At 41.4% G+C, this 24,068-nt stretch overlaps 1 protein-coding gene across 2 annotated transcripts in view; it reads right to left on the bottom strand.

The window, feature by feature from the left end:
• Positions 1 to 24,068, bottom strand: part of TTN (titin) — a 275,571-nt gene that overhangs the window by 181,489 nt on the left and 70,014 nt on the right. For both annotated transcript variants that reach the window (XM_059880142.1, XM_024979885.2), the window contains exons 47-88: positions 23,486 to 23,764; positions 21,149 to 21,712; positions 20,333 to 20,614; positions 19,955 to 20,233; positions 19,100 to 19,378; positions 18,730 to 19,008; positions 18,325 to 18,612; positions 17,934 to 18,212; positions 17,567 to 17,848; positions 17,194 to 17,472; positions 16,806 to 17,084; positions 16,425 to 16,703; positions 16,023 to 16,310; positions 15,619 to 15,897; positions 15,203 to 15,484; positions 14,824 to 15,102; positions 14,426 to 14,704; positions 14,034 to 14,312; positions 13,645 to 13,932; positions 13,122 to 13,400; positions 12,627 to 12,908; positions 11,222 to 11,500; positions 10,819 to 11,100; positions 9,795 to 10,073; positions 9,394 to 9,681; positions 8,964 to 9,242; positions 8,593 to 8,871; positions 8,211 to 8,489; positions 7,806 to 8,093; positions 7,396 to 7,683; positions 6,571 to 6,852; positions 6,034 to 6,312; positions 5,633 to 5,914; positions 5,202 to 5,480; positions 4,820 to 5,107; positions 4,351 to 4,629; positions 3,978 to 4,256; positions 3,600 to 3,878; positions 3,173 to 3,460; positions 2,744 to 3,031; positions 1,101 to 1,382; positions 381 to 659 (exon numbers count right to left, since the gene is read on the bottom strand). In XM_059880142.1, coding sequence (XP_059736125.1) covers positions 381 to 659; positions 1,101 to 1,382; positions 2,744 to 3,031; positions 3,173 to 3,460; positions 3,600 to 3,878; positions 3,978 to 4,256; positions 4,351 to 4,629; positions 4,820 to 5,107; positions 5,202 to 5,480; positions 5,633 to 5,914; positions 6,034 to 6,312; positions 6,571 to 6,852; positions 7,396 to 7,683; positions 7,806 to 8,093; positions 8,211 to 8,489; positions 8,593 to 8,871; positions 8,964 to 9,242; positions 9,394 to 9,681; positions 9,795 to 10,073; positions 10,819 to 11,100; positions 11,222 to 11,500; positions 12,627 to 12,908; positions 13,122 to 13,400; positions 13,645 to 13,932; positions 14,034 to 14,312; positions 14,426 to 14,704; positions 14,824 to 15,102; positions 15,203 to 15,484; positions 15,619 to 15,897; positions 16,023 to 16,310; positions 16,425 to 16,703; positions 16,806 to 17,084; positions 17,194 to 17,472; positions 17,567 to 17,848; positions 17,934 to 18,212; positions 18,325 to 18,612; positions 18,730 to 19,008; positions 19,100 to 19,378; positions 19,955 to 20,233; positions 20,333 to 20,614; positions 21,149 to 21,712; positions 23,486 to 23,764 — 12,108 coding nt within the window. The remainder of the gene's footprint in view (positions 1 to 380; positions 660 to 1,100; positions 1,383 to 2,743; positions 3,032 to 3,172; positions 3,461 to 3,599; positions 3,879 to 3,977; positions 4,257 to 4,350; positions 4,630 to 4,819; positions 5,108 to 5,201; positions 5,481 to 5,632; positions 5,915 to 6,033; positions 6,313 to 6,570; positions 6,853 to 7,395; positions 7,684 to 7,805; positions 8,094 to 8,210; positions 8,490 to 8,592; positions 8,872 to 8,963; positions 9,243 to 9,393; positions 9,682 to 9,794; positions 10,074 to 10,818; positions 11,101 to 11,221; positions 11,501 to 12,626; positions 12,909 to 13,121; positions 13,401 to 13,644; positions 13,933 to 14,033; positions 14,313 to 14,425; positions 14,705 to 14,823; positions 15,103 to 15,202; positions 15,485 to 15,618; positions 15,898 to 16,022; positions 16,311 to 16,424; positions 16,704 to 16,805; positions 17,085 to 17,193; positions 17,473 to 17,566; positions 17,849 to 17,933; positions 18,213 to 18,324; positions 18,613 to 18,729; positions 19,009 to 19,099; positions 19,379 to 19,954; positions 20,234 to 20,332; positions 20,615 to 21,148; positions 21,713 to 23,485; positions 23,765 to 24,068) is intronic.

The raw sequence follows: 24,068 nt of genomic DNA, 5'->3' as shown, positions 1-24,068 counted from the left end.
TTCTGGCCTTGCCACAAGGCTTGTGGGATCTTAATCTCCTGACCAGGGATTGAATCCTAGGCCACCGAGTGTGAAAGTGTCGTGTCCTGACCACTAGACCACCAGGGAACCCTCCTAGAGTTTGTGTTAAGCAGAAGGAGTTGAACACCTTTGCTTCTCTAGCTTTCTAATCCAATCAAAATCTACTGGGAAAACTGTTTAAAAGGGTATTTAGTAGGATTTGAAATGCACACTAAACATAAAAAGATTTAGGAAAGGAGAAAGGGGGAAAGTAGAAGAGATACTAGTGGAGAAGGATGGAGCCAGAGCTGAGGGGTCAACAGGGTATTAAAGTTAGAAGGAAAATACTAGTAAGCACGAGAGGCTGAAGTCACTCTAACCTTTCAGAGTGATGGAGCCCACACAGGTGTCACTTCCCACATCATTCGTGGCTTTGCACTGATACTCCCCAACGTCCGCAGCATCGACGCTCAGAATGTGAATACTCGTCAGGAAGTTCTCAGACATGATCTTGTACTTTTTGCCACTCCTAAGTTCTCTCTTGTCTTTATGCCATGAAACTTGAAATGGGGGAGTGCCCTGAAGCTCACATTCAAGGTGAACATCAGCTCCTTTCAGTGTTTCAACGGGATGAGGCTTTTTGCGGAAAATGGGTGGTTCTAAAGTTGGAAGAAAATCAAGTTAGAAAGAAAGGGGAATTAGGCTGTATTCTCTAAGTATGTATTTACAAGTAAAAATCAGTTGTCTAGTCCAACATAGAGAGTATCACTTCCAATTTTCTATTGTATCCTTTAAAACTTTTAGAACCTTGGAGAGTCCAACAGGGAATTGAGAGGACAGCTAGGATGTGCAAGACATAAAAGATGGGTAAATGCTACTCTCCCACTTTGTCCCAGATAGCTAGTGGGAAGCTTCTGTATATATAGCCCAGGGAGCTCAACTAGGTGCTCTGGGATGACCTAGAAGGGTTGGATGGGGAATGGGGCTCAAGGAGAGGGTATTTGTATACTTATGGCTGATTCACACTGTTGTGCAGCAGAAACAAACACCACACTGCAAAGCAATTATATCCCAATTTACAAAGAGAGCGAAGAGCTGACCTTTAACTTTCAAGGAGGTGGTGCTGCTCGCACTGCCGGCGGCATTGCAGGCCTCGCAGGTGTAGTCGCCACTGTCTTCCACGCTGAGCCCGTGCATTTCCAACACTGCCACTGAGTCCACGAACGACATTCTGAATTTACTGCTCTCTTGAATTTCAGTCTCGCCCTTGTACCATAAAACTTTGATTTCTGGAGACCCTCCTATTTTACATTCGTATCTTGTAGATTCATCTTGCTTCACGATTCTTGAAGGTTCTAGCTTCTTAATGAACCTGGGCGGTTCTATGGAAGCAAGAAAGAAAACACAAGGGAAGAGATGGGAAAGACATGTATAATTCAGGATGAAGGGAAAACTCAAAAAGAGAGGTCTTTAGCTCTGGAAAACATATTTATTTGCTATAGTTCAAGAAAGAATAGGTAAGTGAAATCTAAATCCTGAAGTAAAATGCCTTTACTTTTGTAAGCACCCACATTAAATATTATTGCAAAAGGAAGGAAGAAGAGACATTAATCCTTGTGCAATCCTCCTACCAGCAAAAGAATCACTTCTTTGTGCAAGATGAGAGGCAGAGTGTGCATCTGTTGGTGAAAGCACTCTATGGTTTACAGGGATTAAGAGCATTTGATTACTTTCTTGTATGTGAACCAGTACAGGTCTGTCGTTTCCTACGGCTGCAGAGATACCAGTTATGTGCCAGGAAGAGTCAGAGTAGCAAAACTGGGTCAGATACCTTAATATTTTAAAGTGCTATTTTCTCCTATAGGACTTTAATAGATATTTCTTCAACCTCTATGATAGCCCTTTGAAGTGGGGAGAGCAACACTTTCTTCATTAACTGAATCAGAAAATTCAAGTTTAGGGAGATAAAATAATTAGCAATATGTCACAGGGCACATGGGCTGCTGAATCTAACTCTATTTTAATTTCAAGTTATTTATAAATTGTCACCACAAAAAGTCTTTAAAAATGCTCTCATGAGTTAGACCAGCAGCTCACTGAGTTAATTTCTGACCACAGCAGACAGGAACTGTTTTTGCTACCTTGAGACATGGTTGCCTTCCATGATGTAAGATATTAATGTACTCTCCAGTCCCCTGACTTCCACTATTATTTAAGTGAGGCTAGCAGAAGAGAAGAATTTGACACAATCTGACTCTTCTTGAAGGGCTTTATAGTTTGAGGTGAGGAACAAAACCATTAATTTACAAACTACTGTGGAAAAATATATCATTCAAGACAACTTCCTTTTATTGTCCTAAGATAGTTTCTTTCAAACTTGGATTATCTTACAATTCTGTGAAAAGTTCCTGTTCTCTCTCTAGTCTCTATTTTTAGCCATTGAAAATGGACCCTCAGCCCATGTTTGACCAGTTTTATATATATATTTTTTTAAATTAAAAACTTGCTCCCATTTAGAAGACCCTAGATTTGCTGTAAACTGTAAACTATAAACTTGTAGCCTGCCCAACACCTCCCATAGAGCCTGGCCCATGAAACTGAAGTTGCTCAGTCATGTCCAACTCTTTGAGACCCCATGGACTGTAGCCTAAACCCTAGTCCTAAACACATTTTTCAAGTACACACTTCCTCCTATAGTGTTAGAAGTTGAAATGAGCCCTTGCTATTTTGCTCCAACAAGTACCTTGTACACCCAGATGAGCAGAACAAGAGTCTTTTCCGGCGACATTGCTTGCATAGCAGGTGTACTGCCCAGCATCGCCTTTGCCTATTTTGAGAACCGTCAGAGTGGCGGTATTTTCAACCAAAGTCATCTTGTAGTTGCCTCCAGGACGAATCTCTCGGTTATCTTTAGCCCAAGTGATTTTCATTGGTGCAGTTCCAGTTACGTGACATTTGAAAGAACCACTTTCTCCAAGAGCCAGATCTACTGACACAGGCTTGAGATCAAAGAAAGGAGGTACTTCATGCTCTGGAAAGAATGAAGAGCAACACGGTGACTTCAGTTTCCGTGCTCTCAGACGTGGAGCAGACACTATGTGGCACCAGTCCTTGGTGGCTGGGTGCAGTGAAGCTGCTTTATAACGAAGAGGTCATGTGATGAGTTACTCACCTAAGAGGACGAGCTTCGCACTGGATGAAGCAGTCCCAAGGGGATTCGAAGCCGAGCAATTGTACTGACCTACGTGGCTCTGGTCAGTTTGCAAAATCTGAAGAGTTGCTACATTGTGAACAAAAGATGTTTGCAGATTAGCATCATCTTTCAAAAGTACCCCATCCTTGTACCAAGACACTTGGAGAGGTTCTGAGCCATTGATGCGACATTCAAATGCAACTGGGAAGCCAAGAGTCTCCTGAACATCCTTCAGTTTTCTTGCAAAGGAAGGTGGAAGTTTGCGCTCTGTAAAGAAGTTATAGACAATCCTTATTTACAAGAGAGAAAACAACCATGGCGTATTTCAATCCATTAACATTGTGATGTTTTTAAGAAAATGGATCTGTCAACACACAGTGAGACTTGCAGAGAAAACTGTCATCACCTTTGATAACAAGCACGGATGAAGAAGCCACTGCTCCCACAATGTTTTCTGCCTTGCAGGTATATTCTCCCACGTCACTGTGATCCACTTTGTTGATCACCAAGGAGGCAACGTTATTTTTGAATTGCATTTTATATGCAGGAGCTGACCGTAGCTTTGTGTGTTCTTTATACCAAGAAATTCTGATTTCTGGGGTTCCATCCACTTTACACTGTAAAGTTATAGGTTCTCCGATGACTGCTTCCACGTGTTCCAGAGGCTCAATGAAATAAGGCGGTTCTGAGGTAGAAAGGATGATAATCAATCAGGCGCACTAACTAAAAGAAGATGGTTTGAAAGAAAGAAAAGAGCAAGAAGAAGAGGTAACTGTCAACACACCTAAGACAGACACCACAGCATCACAAATATCTTGACCGGCCTCATTTTCTATTAGGCAACTGTACTGTGCGTAATCCTCTATTGTGCTGTCGAGGATTTCCAGGATGGTAGATTTTTCTGTCATGGTAATACTGCAATTCTGAGACTGTGTAAGGGCAAACTCATTCTTCATCCAGCTCACCGAGATGGGAGGGGTACCCGTAAACGTGGCCTCAAGAACGATGGGGCTTCCTGTCTCGACACTGAAATCGGCCAGTCTTTTCACAAAGGTGGCCGGTTCTATGAGGAGAAAACACAGAGGCAGAATTGACATCTTCAAGTGAAGAATCAGAAAAAATGTTAAAGATATGTGCTTTAGGAGGAAAGGGCAAACCTTTCACAAAAAGATGTGCGGTACAGGAGGCACTGCCAGCGTCATTAGTCACAAGGCAGGAGTAGTCCCCGCTCTGCAAGGGCTCCACCTCAAATAGCTCCAGTTCCGTGACAAAATCTTCCAGAGAGATGCTGCATGACTCCCCGGACACCAGCTCCCTGCTGCCTTTAAACCATTTGACCTTGAAAGGCGGGGTGCCTCTGATGACACTGGTGAATGTGAGGCTCGTTCCAGGGAGCACTTCCACAGAGTCAGGGGTTTGTTCAAAAGAAGGTGGTTCTAGAGACCCCAGGGAAGGGGGAAGATCAAGAGAAAAAAGGAATCCAAGTAAGCAGTGCTTTTTGCTACTTGAAGAAAAAGGAACTAAGACTATGCACAAAGACAAAATACAGAAATCCCCCACAAGGCAGGCACTAAGTCACGTGGTGGAGGCGCTGGAGAAGCAGCGGTCTGGCCCCTGAACACTGACCTTGGATAGTCAGGACCGCCGAGCATTCATCTGACCCAGCCACGTTGGCGGCCACGCATGTGTATGTGCCTGTGTCAGAGGGCTCCAAGAAGCTCAGATTCAAAGTGCAAACGTTTTCCGAAAAGCTGGACTGGCATTTAGGCCCACTGACAATCTCATTGCCATCCTGAAACCAACCCACGGAGATGGGGGCGGAGCCGGAGACTCTGCACTCCAAAACCACTGAGGCCCCGACGATGGCGTTGATGTCCTTCAGCTTGCGGATGAAGGAAGGAGCCACAATCCGATCTGTGTGGATGAAGCGTAGTTTTCCGTTGAAAGAGAAGCTTTATTTTTTCCCCCAGGGAAAATGATATGTTCATGAAAACCTCATATTACTCACCAGAAACGTGGACAGAAACAGTGCAGGTACTCTTACCAACACTGTTCTTCACTTCAAAGCTATATAACCCCTTGTCACTCATTTCTGCACACGGGATTTTAAGCGAAGCCACTTTGTTGACAAATGTGATGTGATGCTTGCTGTCTGCAGCTATTTCTCTGCCATCTTTGAACCACTTGGCTGAAAGTTCTGGTGTTCCAGTCACTACACATTCTAATGCGAAAGCATTTCCAGTAGTGACAGTCATGGGTTCTGGTTTCTCAATGATTCTGGCTGGTTCTAAAAGAAGAAGTATATTGCATTGAACACAAAGTCATCTTTCAAACCAAGAGTATACTCAGTATATTACTGGGTAAGAATAAGATTTGCAGGCGATGTCATAGGTCAAGCAAATGGACATTTTCCCCCTCAGGCTGCACTTTGTTACTAACCTAGGACAGTCAAGATTGCTGAACACTCTCTCATTCCAGCATCATTTTTGATTTGACACACATATTTTCCAGAGTCAGATGCCTCTGGGCTTCCAAGTTGGAGGGTTGCAACATTATCAACAAATGAAATCCTAGTGTTTTCACTCTCTCTGATGACGTCACCTTTATCTTTCAGCCAGACGACAGAAATGGGCTGGAAGCCTTCCACTACAGCCCGCAACTCAACAGCATCCCCAACCAGGGTTGAGGTGTCACTAAGCTTTTTCACAAATCGTGGGGGTTCTAATGAAAGAAATTTGAGGTTAGAGAAGAAAGATGAGAATCACAGCCAAATACATTACTGGTCAAGCAAGAAAAGATGAAAGCAAGAGGCATATATTTTGGGGCCCATGGATACAAACCTTTGAACTTGAGGGTGCAAACACATGTGTCACTCCCCACCTCATTAGTAGCTTTGCAGTAATATTCGCCCACATCGGTGGCTTCCAGGTTAAGGATATGAAGACTTGCATCAAAATTTTTTGAGGTGATTTTAAACTTCTTGCTGCTTCGAACTTGCTTTCGATCTTTAACCCACACCACTTCAAATGGGGGAGTTCCCGAAATTTCACATTGGAATACAACATCAGAACCTTTAAGGGCTCCTATTGGAGAAGGCTTCTGGGTGAAAACAGGAGGTGCTACCAGAAGAAAAGGAGATAAACAATGAGCGCATTTGCCTAAGAAAAGGGAAAATATGTTAGACTTTAAATCATTCAGTGCCTGGAGTGACCATATGACAGTAAACGAACATAAGAAATGACAAGTCATAAAAGCTAGTTTAAGAATTGCAAGCAAGTCCCCTTCACTGGCCTTTTTGTTTTGGAGCTCAGAACACTGCTGAGAAAGAATCCAGAGCAGAGGAGAAGGAAGAAAGCAAGGGACTTAGTGTATCTAACCTTTGATGGTCAGGGCTGTGCTACAGCTGGCGTCCCCAACTCCGTTATGGGCTTCACAGATATAGTCCCCACTGTCCTCTGCGCTGGCTTCATTGATGGTGAGCACTGCCACAGAGTCCACAAAAGACATGTTGTACTTCCAGCTCTCATGAAGTTCACTGTCATTTCGGAACCACGAAACTTTGATTTCTGGAGAACCACTTATTTTGCATTCCAGGTGGATGGATTCTCCCTGCTTTGCAACTTTTGAAGCTTCTAATTTCTTAACAAACTTTGGAGGTTCTAGTAAGTCAAAGGAAGAAACAGCTTATGTTTGTAGCTTAAGATTTTATAAATACCTAATTTTATCTTGTTTATTATTAAGAATATATGTACTTTCTGAGAATTTCATGATAAAATATATATTTTTTTCTGTTAAATAAACTTTTACTATTTTTAATAGAGAATTTAATTGACAAGTTAACCTTGTAGTCTGGATATAGAAACTAAAACATGTAAGTTAATGTATTATAGAAGTATTTGATCAAAATGATAATTCAGAATGCCATATAACAGGAAAAGAGTGAAAAAAAGGGAGGAAATGACATTTAACAAATTTCACATAAACAACACTCTGATAAGATTATACTTAGAGATACACTAATTTAAAAAACAAAATAAAAAGGAAAATAGAACTTTGATTAATGTTGCCTCCAACACTAATATACAAATTCTAATATGATCTAGTTAGTTCATCCCAAACATTTAAAAAATAAAGAAACTTTTCTGAAGAAAATTATGTAAGATGGGAGAGAATAAGTATTGGTCAGTGCCATGTAGAGATACCTTTTACACTGAGTTGAGCTGAGCACATGTCTTTGCCAACATCATTGGTTGCTTGGCAAGTATATTGACCAGAGTCTCCTTTGCCTACTTTAAGAATTCTCAAATGGGGAGTGTTTCCCACACATGTAATTGTGTAGTTTCCTCCAGGACGGATCTCCTTGTTATCTTTTGACCAAGTAATTCGCATTGGTTGAGCACCAGTAACATGACATTCAAAGTCAGCACTTTCCCCAGCAATAATATCTATAGATACAGGCTTGATGTCAAAGAAGGGAGATTTCTTAGGTTCTGGAAGATGAGAAGAAAAATCAGCATACTTTTTGCTGTTGTTCTTTATTGGCTATTTCTACTTTGACAATGAATAGGAAGTCATGGTTTACAAAGAGAAAAAGAGTAACATCGGAACAAACCTCTTGCTGTCAGTCTAGCACTGGAAGACGCTGTTCCAAGTGGATTAGAAGCTGAACAAGAATATTGGCCAGAGTGACTCAAGTCTGTTTGCAGAATTTTTAAGGTTGCCACATTATCTACAAACGATGTCTGTAGATTTTCATCATCTCGTAGAAGTACCCCATCTCTGTACCAGCTCACTTGGATGGGTGCGGAGCCATTCAGTCGACAAGTGAGGGTAACTGGTAACCCAACAGTTTGTTCAATGTCCTTTAGTTGTCTTGCAAAGGAAGGTGGGAGCTGGCGCTCTGCAGGAAGACAAGTAATACTGGAGGCATTAGTACGTGAAACAAAAATTTCCCCATAAAGGAAAGTGTGAAGATAAGGAAGAAGAAATTCCTTAACTCGTAAAATAAAATTATCACCTTGAATTCTGAAGACAGTCTTAGAAGAGGCAGTTCCTATACTGTTTTCTGCTTTACATGTGTACTCTCCACTGTCATTGATGTTCACTTTATTAAAAACAAGTGTGGCCACATTGTTTGTAAAATAAGTCCTGTATTCAGGAGTCGGCCGTAGCTTGGTATCGCCTTTGTACCAAGACACTGTAATTTCTGGGCTCCCAGCAACTTGGCATTGTAAAGAAACGGAATCTCCCACTGATGCCTCCAGAGGCTCCAGTTCCGTAACAAAATAAGGTGGTTCTAAAGAGGAAAGGTTCACGATCAGCAACTGGGATTAAAGAAAACCACACAAACCACGCCTCACGTTAGACAAATGCCAATCATTGGAGAATAAGAAACACACCTAATGTAGACACCAGGGCTTCACAAACATCCCTTCCCGCCTCATTTTCAATCTCGCAGGAATACCGTCCTGCATCTCTTTTTGTGCTGTTCAGAATTTCCAGGATGCAGGTCTTCTCTGTTGTGACTATGCTGCATTTTTCAGACGGTGTTATGTTGAAACCATCCTTTTTCCATGTAACTGAAATGGGGAGTGTTCCCTTATAGGTACTTTCCAAAATGATGGATTTCCCTGGTTCTACAGAGTGATCACTCAGTTTCTTCACAAACACAGCTGGTTCTGGGGAGTGACAAAGCATAGCCGTTAAACACAGTAAAAACACGAACAAAGATGCCACTTAAAAAGCAGGAAGCACAAAGACTGGAGCAAACCTTTTACAAAGAGACGGGTAGTGCAGGATGTTTGGCCAGCGTTGTTAGAAACCACACAGGTGTATTCCCCACTCTGAGAGATGTCCACATTAAATAATTCCAGTTCTGCCACAGTGTCTTCAAAATAGATGTTGCACCTGTCTCCTTTCACCAGTTCTCTGGCACCTCTGAACCAGCCGACCTTAAATGGAGGGGTTCCTCTAATAACACTTGTGAAGGTGATGTTTTTGCCTGGTAGTACTTCCAAAGGTTCAGGTTCCTTCACGAAAGAGGGTGGTTCTATACAAGCAAGGAGGACAATGAAAAGATCCTGTAAGTTTCAGATTTAGTTGCGATTTTTATCAAAAAGAAGATGCCTTTTGAATGTGTCAGCAGGGATGGGCACCCAAAGAAGAACTTGTAAGAAAGGATGTGAGTGTCTGACACTGACCTTGTACAGCCAGCACTGCACGGCACTCATCAGACCCAGCGACATTAGCAGCCACACATGTGTAACTGCCCATATCTGATGAGTCCAGAGAATTGAGCTGCAATGTGCAGACGTTATCTGAAAATGTAGTTTGGTACTTCGCTCCACTGACAATTTTGGTTTTCCCATGAAACCAGGCAACAGAGATTGGTGATGATCCGGCTACTTTGCACTCCAAGATACAAGATGTACCCAGCACTCCAATGGTATCTTTCAGTCTTCGTGTGAAAGAAGGAGGAACCATTCGGTCTGCATGAGGAGAGGCAAGAGACTTGAGGTTTGGAAGAACAGCAGAGACTCGAGGGAAGAAAGCTTGTGAAAGGAATTTGCTGAAGCAATGGGAAGAACATGTCACAACTAACCTGAAACATCGACCACGGCTGTGCAGCTGCTTTTGCCAACATTATTTTGAACCTGGAAAGTGTATGTGCCTGCGTCCTGCTTTTCAACAGAGAGAATCTTCAAGGAAGAGATTTTGTTGTAGAAGCTAAATTTGTGTTTTTGGCTGCTGGTCAACAGCTTTCCATCCTTGTACCATTCGACTGAGAGTTCGGGAGTGCCAGCCACCTTACACTCCAGAGTGCACGTTTCTCCTACAGTAACTGTCATCGAACCTGCTTTCTCAACAATGACCGCAGGTTCTGAAATAAAACGTGATAGCCATCTGTTAAAAACTGTTAGCTTCACCTTGTCTCTACTATCAAATTCATTAACACTGTTTCTTTCAATTATATGGATATCTTCAGGCCCTCTTTCTCTAGACCTTAAAATGAGAATCCATAATTACATGCTGTCATGAAATTATAGGAATTATTAAGAAATATGTTTTTGCGTTATTCAACTTCTGAAATAATTCAATGTCATATATTGATTTGTACTTGACCCTCTCTAGAACAAAGCCCACATGTTCCTATGAATTGCTCAGTATTGTTGCTCTACTTTAAGGAGCTAAAGACAGCTTTTTCAAAGTTGTTTTTCAAACAACTGCAAAATTAAAAATGAATATGCCCAAAGATGAAAGTGCAAGTCATTCTTATCAAACTTTGATCTTTGGAGTTTTTGTCAGCTTAAACAGTAACACTTGAGAAAAAAAATCTCCTTGTAGCATATGTTGGACTCTCATTTTTTTCATGGTTAAACAAAAGACAGTCGTGATTTTCTCTGCTAATTCATCAAGAAAATAATAAAAATGGTTAATTTTTGTTAGGATCACAGACACAGAAAAGAGTGCCTGAAAGGTCCTTTTCCATAAACCTTTGAGATAGGTGAGGATTGATATAGTTCTAGAAATTAAAAAAAGGAAATTCTGCCACTATCTCTTAGTAAGTCGTCTCAGTGTTTGGCACCTCCTTATATCAGAGAACTACTGCACCATATTGTACCAACCTAAAACAGTCAACGTGGCCATGTTCTCCCTCATTCCACCGTCATTCTTGATTTGGCAGATATACTTCCCAGCATTAGCTGGTTCTGCTTTTGAAAACTGCAGAGTGGCAACATTTTCCACAAATGTAATTCTGATGTTTTCACTTTCTCTAACCACTTCTTCCTTCTCTTTAAGCCACTGGACAGAAATAGGCTGGGTGCCTTCTATGGATGCTTGTAACTCAGCAGGCTCACCAGCTACAACTGTGAGGCTGTTCAGCTTGGAGACAAATCTTGGTGGTTCTGAACAGGGAAAGATGGATGGAGATTGTTGGAAAGATTGTCCAGATAATGAAAAAGAGAAAACAAATAACCATTTTGCATGCTCCTGCCATTTCTGCCACGTGCAGGAAATAATGCTTACCTTTTAGTTTTACAATGCAAATGCAAGTATCGCTTCCCACTTCATTCTGTGCTTTACAGTGGTATTCACCAATGTCTAAAGTGTCAACATTGAGAATGTGAATGCTTGCATGGAAATTTTTGGATGCAATCTTGTATTTCTTGCTACTCCGGAGTTGTCGCTTATCTTTGTACCAAACCACCTCAAATGGTGGTGTTCCGGAAAGTTCACATTCAATACTAACTTCAGCATTTTTAAGGGTTTCTACCACAGGAGGGAAGCTGCTAAAAACAGGTGGTTCTGTAAAAAACAAGAATTCCTCATGAACTAGGCTACTTAACTTCATATAATGTTTTTATTTCTTTGTTTAAAAATTGGAAGAAAGAGTCAAACTACTAACACAGGTCTGGCACTATGACTTTAGTGCTGAAGAATAATAGCCTCAGAGAAGCAATAGGGCCTTTACAGAATCACTTGGCTTCACTGGCTGAGGACCCAGACCAGACCCCAGACAACCTTACTGAGCAGCTCAACATTCTGTCTACACCACTTTACTAATTTAGTAAAGATTGATGTGAAATTGTAAAACAAAACAAAAACCAAACACACCTCTAAACCCAAGTGTAAGGATTAATATGATCTGTATGAGGTATGGGGTCCTGACTTCAGGGATGAAATTTTTTTGTATGTGCTTTACTCTTGGGATACTTGGAAGTTATCACACCATCTGTGTTCTAAGTCTTCCACATCAACAAATGGTTTTTGCAATAATTGCCTCACAATATGACAAACAGATTCTGTGACAAAAATTCTGGAAAATACTAGTACTATTTACAACACAGTATAGTGATCTTATTTTAAAAACTAGGAACTAGTTTTGAGAGAGAAAAAACAATATAATTATCCTGTTGTAAATGTAAGGTTAAAACCTCTATTGCTTGAAACTTGGGATATATGTGGCAAATAGTCTTTGTTTTAAATAAAAGATAAAGATCATGCTGAGGATGATGATATATTTATAAGTTGACTGAAGGCAAAAGTTAATTTTAAAATGCCTTCCTTTTTTGAGTGTTTGAAACATCAAATTTGAACTGCTTGGCTAATATGTTGAGGTGATGCATACCTGTGATGGATTCATTTTGATATTTGCAAAACTAATACAATTATGTAAAGTTTAAAAATAAAATAAAATTAAAAAAAAAGAATTATGATATTGGCATAACAAGAAAAATATCTCAGAATGATTATCTATATGTGAGCAAATCTTAAGAAAAACATCTAAACACAGAAATGATACTATTTGGGAAAATGTCCTATGATTTCAAATGGAAGCTAAAGATGACCGTAAAACAATGAAGAGCTCTGATAGCCAGAGGAGAGGAAGGTGGGCTTCAGGTAATGAGGAAGAGAAGAAAGAGGGTTCTACCTTTTACAATGACCTTGGTGCTACAGCTCGTGCTGCCAGCAGGATTCTGAGCCTCACAGATGAAATCCCCAGTGTCCTCAGTACCAAGATAATTCATCTGTAAGACGGCCACCGAATCAATGAAAGCCATTCTGTATTTATCGCTGGCTGGGAGTTCATGTTCATTTCTGTACCACACAACTCTGATGTCTGGGGATCCAGTTATTTTGCATTCAAGTCGTGCTGAGTCACCTGCTTTCACTATTTTGGTCGCTTCTAGTTTCTTTACAAACTTTGGTGGTTCTAGAGAGTGAAGAAAAGGGGAGATTATGAGGGAACATAACAGATATAAATAACACAAGTTCAGTTAAGTAGTACAAAAGAAAAACATGAAACATGAACAATGCCTGGCCAACAGAAGGGTATTTTCTTGACTGGGTAGATGCATTGTAAAAGATGAGAGAAAGGACCAGAGCCACAGGCAGACAGAAACATAAAACAATCAAACTTGCACACCTGTCACAAGCAATGTTGTGGTACAAGAGTCACTACCAACATCATTGGTAACTTGGCAAGTGTACTGTCCAGTCTTGGAGGCATCCACTGAGTAGAGATTTAAGAAGCTAGTTGACCCTTCCAAGCCAATGAAACATTTAGGTCCAGAGGCAAGTTCCACATCATCCTTAAACCACTTGATTTTAAATGGTGGTGTTCCTTTTAGCACAGCTTTAAATTCCACTGTAGAGTCAGGTATGGCTTGTTGTCGCTCAGGTTTCACTAAGAAGCTTGGAGGTTCTATAGATTTGAAGAGAAATGCATATGATTAAATGCCTTGTAGTTGGATTATTTCAACAGTTTTAAGGCCATGTAAGAAAACACTACTGAAAAGAGGTAATGACTGAATATTTCTTGAACTCAATACAGATGTATCTAAAGAAACAGAATTATGGCGATTTTTAGTTTTAAAGGACACCAGGAAAGAGTGTTACATTTAAAAGCAACCAGAGAGAAGAGCCAGAAGAGGTTAAGAAAGTCTAACCTTTTACAGTCAAGATGCCGCTGCACGCTGCATCCCCTGCTACGTTTGATACTCGGCATGTGTAATTCGCAGTGTCTTCTAATTCCAGGTTGTTCACATCCAGTGATACAGTGTTCTCATGACAGACGAGTCTGTATTTTGCACTTGTAGATATTTCTTTTCCATCCTTAAACCACTGAGCACTAATAGGAAGTGAGCCAGAAACTTTGCACTCCATATGAATGGAAGAGCCTAGTACTTTATCCATTTTGGTTAACTTTTTGGTGAATGATGGAGGAATATTTTGATCTGTCCAATGCAAACAACAAAAAACACCCGTTAATCGTTGCCACTCATTTACCAAGGACATAATATACATAAGGGATCTGACGGGGGCCGAGAGTACAGACCTAGCACTCTCAGGTAGGCATCGCAGCTGCTGCTTCCAAAGTCATTTTCCACCTTGAAAGTGTACTCGCCGCTGTCTTGCTTCATTACTGACTGAATCCTAAAACTGGCCACGTTGTTTTCAAAACTCATCGAAAAATATCTACTAGGCACAATCTGTTTCCCATCTTTAAGCCACTTGACTTTGAGTTCTGGTGTTCCGGCCACAACACACTCCAAGGTCACTGGGTCTCTCTCAGTTACATCGACAGATTTAGCTTTCTCTATGATCTGAGCGGGTTCTGTAGTAAGAATGGAAACATGGATGAGTTGCACTCATAATTCCATGGAAAAAGGGTTATTGCTTGTGAAACTGTCTCCAGAGAATAACTCTGAAAGGGGCTAGCTCACACACCTTGTACTAAAAGGAAAGCGTAACACCTCTCAACTCCTGACTCATTCTTGGCTTGACACGTGTACCTCCCACTGTGTCCATTATCCACAGATCTAATTTGAAGTGTGGCCACGTTGTTCACAAAGGAGATGTGAACATTGTCATCTTCATCCAGAATCTGGTCATCCTTGAGCCAGGTGATAGAAATGGGAGGAGAGCCCGCCACAGTGCTCTGAAAGGTGGCAGAACTTTTCAAAACAGTAGTGATGTTTTCTATCTTCTTTATGAACGAGGGTGGCTCTGTGATTAAAGTAGACAGTATGAGAAGAGGAAGTTTATCTGAACTCCTACCCATCATCATAAGATGAAAACTTTACAGAATTTTTACTGGGCAGCCAGCTCCTTTGCATCCAACTGACCTTTCAGAGAGACTCGAGCACTGCAAGAGCAGCTGCCGCCTTCATTGGATACGATGCACTGGTAGTCACCAGTGTCTGAAGGGTCACATCTGTTTATGTTGAGATTAAACACTGACACTCTGTCAGTCAGGGTATATTTTTTGCTGCTCCGAATTTCCTTGTTATTCCTCAGCCAAGTGACTTGGAATGGAGATGTTCCCATAACTTCACACTCCAGCTCCACGTCACTATCTTTGACTACCTCCACGGGTTTCAGCTCCCTGATAAAGGTGGGAGGCTCTAAAGATTCAAAAAGGGGACAGAGAACCGTTTACTCCAGGGAAGACCCAAGGACCAGCCAGGAGCATAGCCAGAATGGAAATGAGAAGCAGTAACGCACCTTTCACTTTTAACTCAATGCTGCAGCTTGCAGTGCCTGCATCGTTTTGAGCTTCACAGACGTAAGTCCCACTATTTTCCACCCTGGCCCCAGATATCTGGAAAGTGGCTAAACCATCAATGAAGGAAATGCCATGTTTCTCAACAGCTGTTATTTCGTTCCCGTCCAGATACCAAGAAACTCTGATTTCAGGCGTGCCTGTTATCTGGCATTCAAATGTCGTGGACTGTCCATTCCTCAGCACTAGCACTGGGCTGGGCTTCTTAATGAATTGAGGAGGTTCTAAAGATGGGGAAAAACGTGTGATGGTGAACATTTTTTATACTAAAGACCAATGAGCAAAACTGTTTTCTCAAGCCCGCTACCCTGAAGAAAATCTAGGCAAGCAAGACAGTGAGAAGATAGAGAGACCAGACCTTTCACAAAGAGAGAGGCTTTAGTGGTTGCTGTGCCAACATCATTGCTCAGTTGGCAGATGTAGGTCCCCGAATCGGCAGCTTTGGCTGAAAAGAGCTCCAGGATGGTGGAGGTGTCATCCTTCCAGACTGAGCGAGCCGCTCCGGAGTGCAACTCTTTGTTGTCTTTAAACCACTTTATTGTCATGGGCGCAGTGCCACCCACAAGTGCCTTTAACTGAACCCTTGTATTGGGATTGACATCTTGTGACTGTGGCTTTTCCAGGAAGTAAGGGGGTTCTGGGGTGAAAGAAGAAGAAGCGAAAGGGGAAAGGAAGGTTTATTTTAGAACTGATCAGTCAAGGAAAGAATTAAGAAATCAGAGAGCAGCAAGTTCTCAAGAGGCAGAGACAAAATTTGCCAACCTTTGACGGTCAGATGGCCGCTGCACTGGTTGTGTCCGGCCTTGTTAGTGGCAGAACAAGTGTAGGTGCCACTGTCTGAACCTTCCAGCTGACTGATTTCCAAGAAGGCAGTGTTGTCATGAAAAGAGAACTTGTATTTTTCACTAGCTGTTATTTCTTGGTCATCTTTGAACCACTGGATGCTTATGGGATGTGACCCAGCCACTATACATTCTAAGTCAATGGAAGACCCTTTAATGCTGTCCATTTTCTTCAGCTTTTTGGTGAATGACGGAGGTATGATAAGATCTATGCAATGAAAAAAAAAAGTCAATCTACTGATTTATACTTTTTTTCTAAAATTGAAAGAGATGAAAGAGCATAGAAATGCCCAGTTCCTCGCCATAGAAAAGCTGTACCAACCTAAGACATTAATGCTAGCCTTGCAGCTGCTCCTCCCGACATCATTTTGGACTTCAAAAGTATATTCACCACTATCTCTCTTTTCTGTAGAAATAATCTTCAGTATAGAGACAGTGTCAGTGACACTGATTTTATATTTTTGGCCCAGTGTCAGTTCTTGGCCATCTTTAAACCATTTGGCTGTAATCTCCTTAGTCCCTGAAAATTTAACCTGCAAAGTGGCAGGGTCTCCTTGGGTGACATCTATAGACACAGCCTCTTCAATGATTGTTGCAGGTTCTATGGAAAACAAAGGGATAGGTGTGGGTTGTGAATGGCTCTGGTTAAAGGCTTACATCTGCATTTTTCCCCTAGAACCCACAGTGAGCTTTCTGAACCAACCTTTTACTGAGAGTACTGCGAAACACCTTTGTATTCCTGCATCGTTTTTGGCCTGGCAAACATATTTCCCATCGTGCTTGACTTCAATGCCACTGAGGTACAGACTTGCCACATTGTTCTCAAAGGTCATTCTTATGTTATCGTCTTCAGTGATTTCCTCGTTGTCTTTTAGCCAAGTCACCGTGATGGGCAGGGAGCCCTTCAGCGTGGCCTGGAAGGCAGCGGTGCCTCCTCTAAGGGAGCTGGTGCTCTCGATCTTCTTTACAAAGGTTGGGGGTTCTAGTGGAAGAACGAATTCTCAATCAATACCAACTCCAGAGCGAAACCAGCTTAACAAAAAGCATCGACTCCAAAGAAAAGCCAGTCTGTCATCAGCACTGACACTAACCTCTTAAAGTCACCCTGGCACTGCAGGTGCTGCTGCCCACCTCATTGGTGACCCGACACTGGTATTTACCCACGTCCGCAGCAACAAACTTGAGGATCTGCAGGCTAACCAGCCGATCCTGAATGAAGGTTTTGTACTTCCTGCCACTTCGCAGTGTGGTGTTGTCTTTGAACCAAGTGATCTCAAAGGGAGGCGTGCCTGCCACCTCAGCCAGCAACATGACATCATATTCCTTCAACACTTCAATGGGCTTAAATTCCTTGGTAAAGTAAGGTGACTCTACAGGGGAAAGGAATTATTTTGAGTTAATGGGAGTGGAGTCGGTGCCCCGGGCCATAACTTTGGTAACACAAGAGACAACGTGAACACAAACCTTTGACTATCAGAATGCTACTGCAGTGGTCACTGCCAGCCTCATTTTGAGCCTCACACATATATTCACCACTGTCTTCGACAGCAATATCTGTAAGTCGTAGAACCGCAGTGGACTCCACAAAAGACATTTTGTGTTTGCTGCTCTCCTTAATTTCTCTATCATTTGCAAACCATGTTATTTTAATTGGAGGGGTGCCCGTGACTTTGCAGGCTAGCTGGGTGGTGTCTCCCTTCTTTAAGAGCTGGGACAGCTCTAACCTTTCAACAAATGTGGCAGGTTCTGTGGAAGGAAGTCATTCAGAGACATGAGAAAGAGGCAAGAACTAACAACGGTAGCTCAAAGATGTCAAGGAAATTCTGCAAACCTTTTACAAATAAGTTTGCACTGCACTCCACAGCTCCAGCCACGTTGCTGACTTTACAGGTATATGTGCCTGAATCGGTGGTTTTTACTGAATATAGTTCCAGGGAACTTTCTAAAGCTTCTTTGTTGATATAGCAGTTTCCACCAGAAACCAGCTCTTTGTCACCCTTAAACCATCTGATTGTGAAAGGGGTAGACCCCTGGAAGGTGCTCTTCAGGAACACAGCTGAGCCAGGCAGGATGTCCTTTGATGCAGGTTTAGTTACAAAACTGGGTGGTTCTAAAGGAGTGTAAAGAAAGAATTTCAAAGAGTTAAGAGGTGCCACTGAAAGGAAGATACCTTAATTTGAACATCATTTACATAAGAATGAAAGGCACAGTCTCCAGCCAACCTTGCACAATCAGGGCTCCGCTGCAGTCTTTGCTACCCACGGAATTCGTGGCTCGACAGGTGAAATTCCCGGCATCACTCATGTCTACTCTGCTTATTTCCAAAGAGGCTGTGCCTTCCACAAAGGCTATTCTGTATCTGTCAGAGGAGGTTACTTCTTTACCATCCTTAAACCAGGACACCCTCATGGGGAGGGAGCCAGCAATTTTGCAGTCCAGTCTGCAGGTGCCACTAACCACACTGTCCACGTTTCGAAGGGGTTTGGTAAAGAATGGAGCAATGTCTCGATCTGTTCATGGTACAAGAAGAGAAGAAAGAACAATGTGGAAAGGCGCAGTGATTTTAGTGTTGGTTGTCAGTTGGCTTTCAAAGGAATATGGGAGCACAGGTTTTTACGGATACTAACCTAAGACAGTGAAGGTTGTCTCACAGGAGCTGCTGCCCACTTCATTGGAAATCTCAAACGTGTACTGGCCGCTATCGTGCAGTTCAGCTGAATAAAATTTGAGTTGGGCAACGTTGTTTTTGAAACTTATCCTATACTTTTTACTGGCGACCAAAGGTCTCCCATCTTTGTACCATTTTGGCTTGAGTTCTGGGGTGCCTGCGACTGTGTACTCCAGCGTGGCTGGGTCTCCTGCGGTCACTTGGATCAGTTCTGCTCTCTCAATGATTTTAGCAGGTTCTACAATGGTATTAAATAGTTAGAATTCTGCAGTGTTGATTAAGGTTTCGTTTTTAAAAGAAATATCAATTCAAAATGTTCCTCCACGAACCTTTAACTATTAATTCCCCAACAGACGTTTGGCTTCCGGCTTCATTTTCAGCCAGGCATGTGTATTTGTCACCAAAACTAATCTGCACATCAGGGATTATCAAGACTGCCACACCATTGGCAAAGCTCATTTTGATCTTTCCATCTTCTTTAATGATCTCCTGTCCCTTCATCCATGTGACAGAAATGGGTTCTGACCCTCTCACGGCAGCTTGTAAAGTAACCGTCTGTCCTGCCAGTGCAGTAAAATCATCTACTTTCTTTACAAAGGTTGGTGGTTCTAGTTAAAGAAAGACAGCATATAAAATTGATCATTCCCAAACACTTTGACACCATGTGCATGCAAGAATTTTATCTCGATTACATTTATCTAGTCCATAGTGTTGATTGATTAGAAAAAGAAATCCAATTTAAGAGGTATTACACTTCCATGCAAGAAGAAGATGCAAAGATACACAGCTATCAGCTGACAAAATCGCTTATTACATAATTCATTTTTCTAGACCTGGGTTCAGTTTCTGGGTCTGAAAGATCCCCTGGAGAAGGAAACGGCAACCCACTCCAGTATTCTTGCCTGGAAAATCCCATGGACAGAGGAGCCTTGTGGGCGACAGTCCATGGGGTCGCAAGAGTTGGATACAACTTAGCAACTAAATCACCACCACCATCAGAGACTCAATATTTACACTGGCCTCAAGATAAAGACTGCATTGTTCCCAGGGTCCTAGGTCAAACTGAAGGCAAAACGTATTTTCAAAAATTAGGAGAAGAGGAGAATGTACCCATTTTACTTCCTTGAGCTAAGAAAGCTATTTTGACAATTTATCAAAGAGAGATGAATTTTTCAAGCACTAACCTTTTAGTAAGTGGGTTGCAACACAGCCACATTTCCCAACTTCATTAGCAACCACACACTCATAGTCACCAACGTCCGCGCTATTAAAAGAAAAGATCTCCAGGGACACAGTGGACTTCTGAGAAAACAACCTGTACTTTTTACTACTTCGAATTTGCTTCTTATCCTTGAACCAGCTAATTTCAAATGGTCCAGTGCCTGCGATTTCACACTGAAGGAGGGCATTTGTTCCTCTCACTATGTCTGCAGGCTCAAGAGTTTTGATGAAAGAAGGAGGTTCTACAAAAGCATGAAAGGATTGTATAAGTTACTTGTTACAAACAGGTAAAAAGAAAACCTTGTCTCAAAAACCAATGGGCTATGACCAAGTCAACAAACCTTTGACAACTATTTCAGCGCTGCAACTGTCACTGCCAACGTCATTCACTGCTTCACACGAGTAAGTCCCGCTGTCTTCAACTTTTACATCCGTAATGTCAAGGACAGCCTCAGAATTGACAAAGGACATTCTGATTGTGTTACTCTCAGTAAGTTCTTTGTTATTTTTAAACCAAGTAACCTGGATCACAGGTGAGCCTTTCAGCCTGCAGTGGAGGCGTGCTGATTCACCTGGGAGCATTAAGTAAGAAGGATCCACCTTCTTCACAAAGGATGGTGGCTCTATATGAGGTTAACAGAAAAGAAAAGGAAAAGACATCTGAAGCATAAAGCACACACAAACAAAGTAGACATCACACAATAAAAAGACACACACAACACACACACACAATATCTTCATGAAATTCCTGAACAGGTTGTGGTATACTTAATAGCTTTCCATATTTCTATGACTCCAAAATGTTTTCCCAGACTCTTGATTTAAAAAATAAACAAAAACTAAACTAAACAAATTCTACTTAGACAAAGAGCAATTTTATGAAAGAAGATATTTAAGGATTGTCTAGACACTCAAAGTTCTTAGAAGTAGTTTTAAGCAAGCTATGTTAATGGCAGACAGCTTGAAATGAACAAGAGTAAGTGAATTCTGAAAAAGACTAAAAAATATAAACAATTTCAGGATTTCCCCAAACCAAAACAATTGCTGAGATGAAATCATTTTCATCACAAAATGCGCCGACTGCAGTGTGTCAACAATTTGTCTACTGAGGCATCCCTGCAGAGAAGGGAGTGAAACATCGTTCACACACTTCTTACCTCTGATAGTTACTGTCGCTGAAGTGGAGCTGCTTCCAGCCTCATTGGAAGCTGTGCAAACATAGGTTCCTGAATCTTTGAGTTTGGCCAGAGGGATCTCAAGTGAAGCTATTTTATCTTCAAAATAGATCTTATAATCTTTCCCAGGGGGGAGCTTCTGCCCATTTTTGCTCCACGTAATTGTGACTTTTCTGTCTTCATCTACTTGGCCCTCAAGGTGGATCTTCTTATTGATAGCTGATTGTACAGGCTCCAGTTCTTTAATGAAATGTGGTTTGTCAATTATGTCCAACTCAGCTTGGCAGGTGTCAGCTCCAAACTTGTTAGAAGCCTTACAGGAGTAAACTCCTTTATCATGAACTGTAAGATTTGAGAGCTCTAAAATGTGTTTGTTGTCTACATCTGAAATCTTGCAGGTAGGGGAAGGTGAGAGGGCCATTCCATCTTTCTGCCAAATGGTTTCAATCACGGGAGTGCCTGTCACTGTGCAGAGAAACTTGGCTGCCTTACCCACAAAAGTCGTTACGGACTTAGGTCTGGAGAAGAAGGTTGGTGGATACGCCTCTGTAAGAGAAATGTTTTCAGTGTTATGTTTTGTCCCCACAAAGCTCCTTCTGTAATTACATATTCCAAGAAAGAGAAGAGATGAGTTATAGCTTTAGATAGACCTGAGACATTATTTAAAGTAAGGTAATCTATTAAGAAAATGAAAAGATGCATCAAAGGAAAGGGACGAGAATTTTTTTTATAGCGGAGCAAGACAGCACTTAAAACTTTAAATAAAAGATTTGTTCTTCTTTTATTTCACAACATTAACTTACAATTGCTAAAGATCTGTCCATTTTAGTAGCTGATTAATTGTTTGAACTATCTGATAAGCAATTCAACTGGTACTTAATTCTGCAAATCAGAAGACTGTATAAGGAATATAAAGAAAATGTTCTTGACTTTTCTGAAGAGGAGGGATATTAAGTGAATAATAGAAAAGGTCTGAATAGTTTTTTAAAATCTAACCCTCACGTTTCAACTATAAATGCATCTGCTAAACCATTTCAAACTTGTAAAAATACATATAGCAGTAATTTTCTATGTCCATTCTGCATTTGGAAGAAAGCCTTTAGGAACCTCTCTTTTTGGTTAAAAAATAAAAAATCCTCCTCTTTCTTCTTTCCTCTGTGACTTGAAGCAACAGTGTTAGTTCCATTACTGAACAGTCCTATTTTGGATAAAGAAATTTCCCAAAGTGTCATTAAGAATAATGCCATGCACTTGGCATGTAGATATTCTTTGATCACAAAGCAAAAACCACTGAATGGGTCACTGTGGGCCTGGGGTGTGGAGTTTCCGATGGAAGAGTTGTGGAGGAGAGGAAGCTGTGGGTAACGCCGTCTTTTTCAAGTCAATGACAGGTGCTGCATTTGTCTTTCCCCTCCATGCTCTCATTGGAAAAGATGATCAAGGTAATATGGTAATCAACTAAACTTCAAAAAGAAAAAGAAGAGCAAAGACAGGCCCACTTGTGCATGGCTTCTATCAACAGCACAAATCATTGCTACCCCTGATCCCAAACCATCATTCATAAGCTCACGGTCACATTTTCCCTTAGTAGAAAGAAGGCAAGAGAGACAGAGAGGGAAGGAAGGGAGAGAAAGGAAAGAGCTACTAATCTTTTTTGCTAATAAGGGAATTCAAACACCTGAGTGTTACCTACTTGACAGTCATCCTGTATATTATTAGGAAACTAAGAAAAGAATATTTGTGTAGTTATTCTTATTTTTAAATTAGTAATAAAGCCTAGGGTGAGAATCCTAGCTTGGAGTCCTGTAATACCTCCCTATCTCTTATTAGGATTTGTTTAATTTTAGTCTTATGCTCTGTCCTTAGTTTTCTGTTCTGCTTTTTCCTGTTCTTAATTGGTTAATTGATTCCAAGTTATGAAATATATTGGGACATCATTTATTTTTTTAGCAGCACCAAAGTGTCCTGAAAATTTTTTATACTAAGGGGCAAGCCAGACTATTTAAAGAAAAGAAAGAGAACAAAACAAAAAACCTAAACCAAACTATCAGGAGTCACTGCTTGTAGGATTCCTTGACATCCTCTTGAAATAAAAAGTTATTTTTTTCTTTAGCTGTTGTCAGAAATAGGACCTTAAACAAGAGAAACAATGAGAAACAAACATTTCTCATCTCTCATAGGCTCTGCAGGAGCCACTGTGTTACCACGTTGCTGTTGGTCTCTCCAGTTGGTAGAACACACACTTCCTGCACCTGTATGGAAGTCAAATAGGCAATAATATGAAATGGAACGACATCTGTGTCAGCGTTTGGCATTTACCTGTCACAGTCAGTGTGGCTGTACAGCTGACACTGCCATACTCGTTGGAAGCTTTGCAGGTGTACTCGCCACAGTCAACAACCTGGGTTCTCAGGATTTCCAGGGTGGTGACGTAATTTGCAGACCGAATAGAACACTTGTCACTTTCATAGATTTCTCGTCCAGCTTTGAACCACTGGAAGCGGACATTGGGGGCGCTGTGGATCTCACAGGTAAATTTGGCGAGGTGGCCCAGGGCTACTTCCAGGGGCTCAATTCTCCTCCTGATCACTGGAGCAGCTGCAAAGGGAAGCAGAGGCTGTTAGCACGCCTCCTTACTAGGCACCTCACATTTTTCTTTTCCTTCTAACTTTGGTTGCTGTTAATGGAGTAAAACAGTTGAAAATTGGTGAGATGGATTGCAGCAGTTTAAGACAAGTGACTGGAAAATGAGAAAGATCATTGAAGGCAAAAGAAGACAATGAGCAGCTTTCAACATATTCAATTGTTATTTTCCAGTGAATTGTGAAAAATGTGATGCTTTGGCTTACATGCATAACAACATGATATTTTTTTTTAATATACCATGCTGACTAGGAAAACT

Source organism: Bos taurus, chromosome 2 (assembly GCF_002263795.3).
Source record: "Bos taurus isolate L1 Dominette 01449 registration number 42190680 breed Hereford chromosome 2, ARS-UCD2.0, whole genome shotgun sequence".
Taxonomy (NCBI): Eukaryota; Metazoa; Chordata; class Mammalia; order Artiodactyla; family Bovidae; genus Bos; species Bos taurus.
This window is presented reverse-complemented; position numbering and strand designations above follow the sequence as displayed.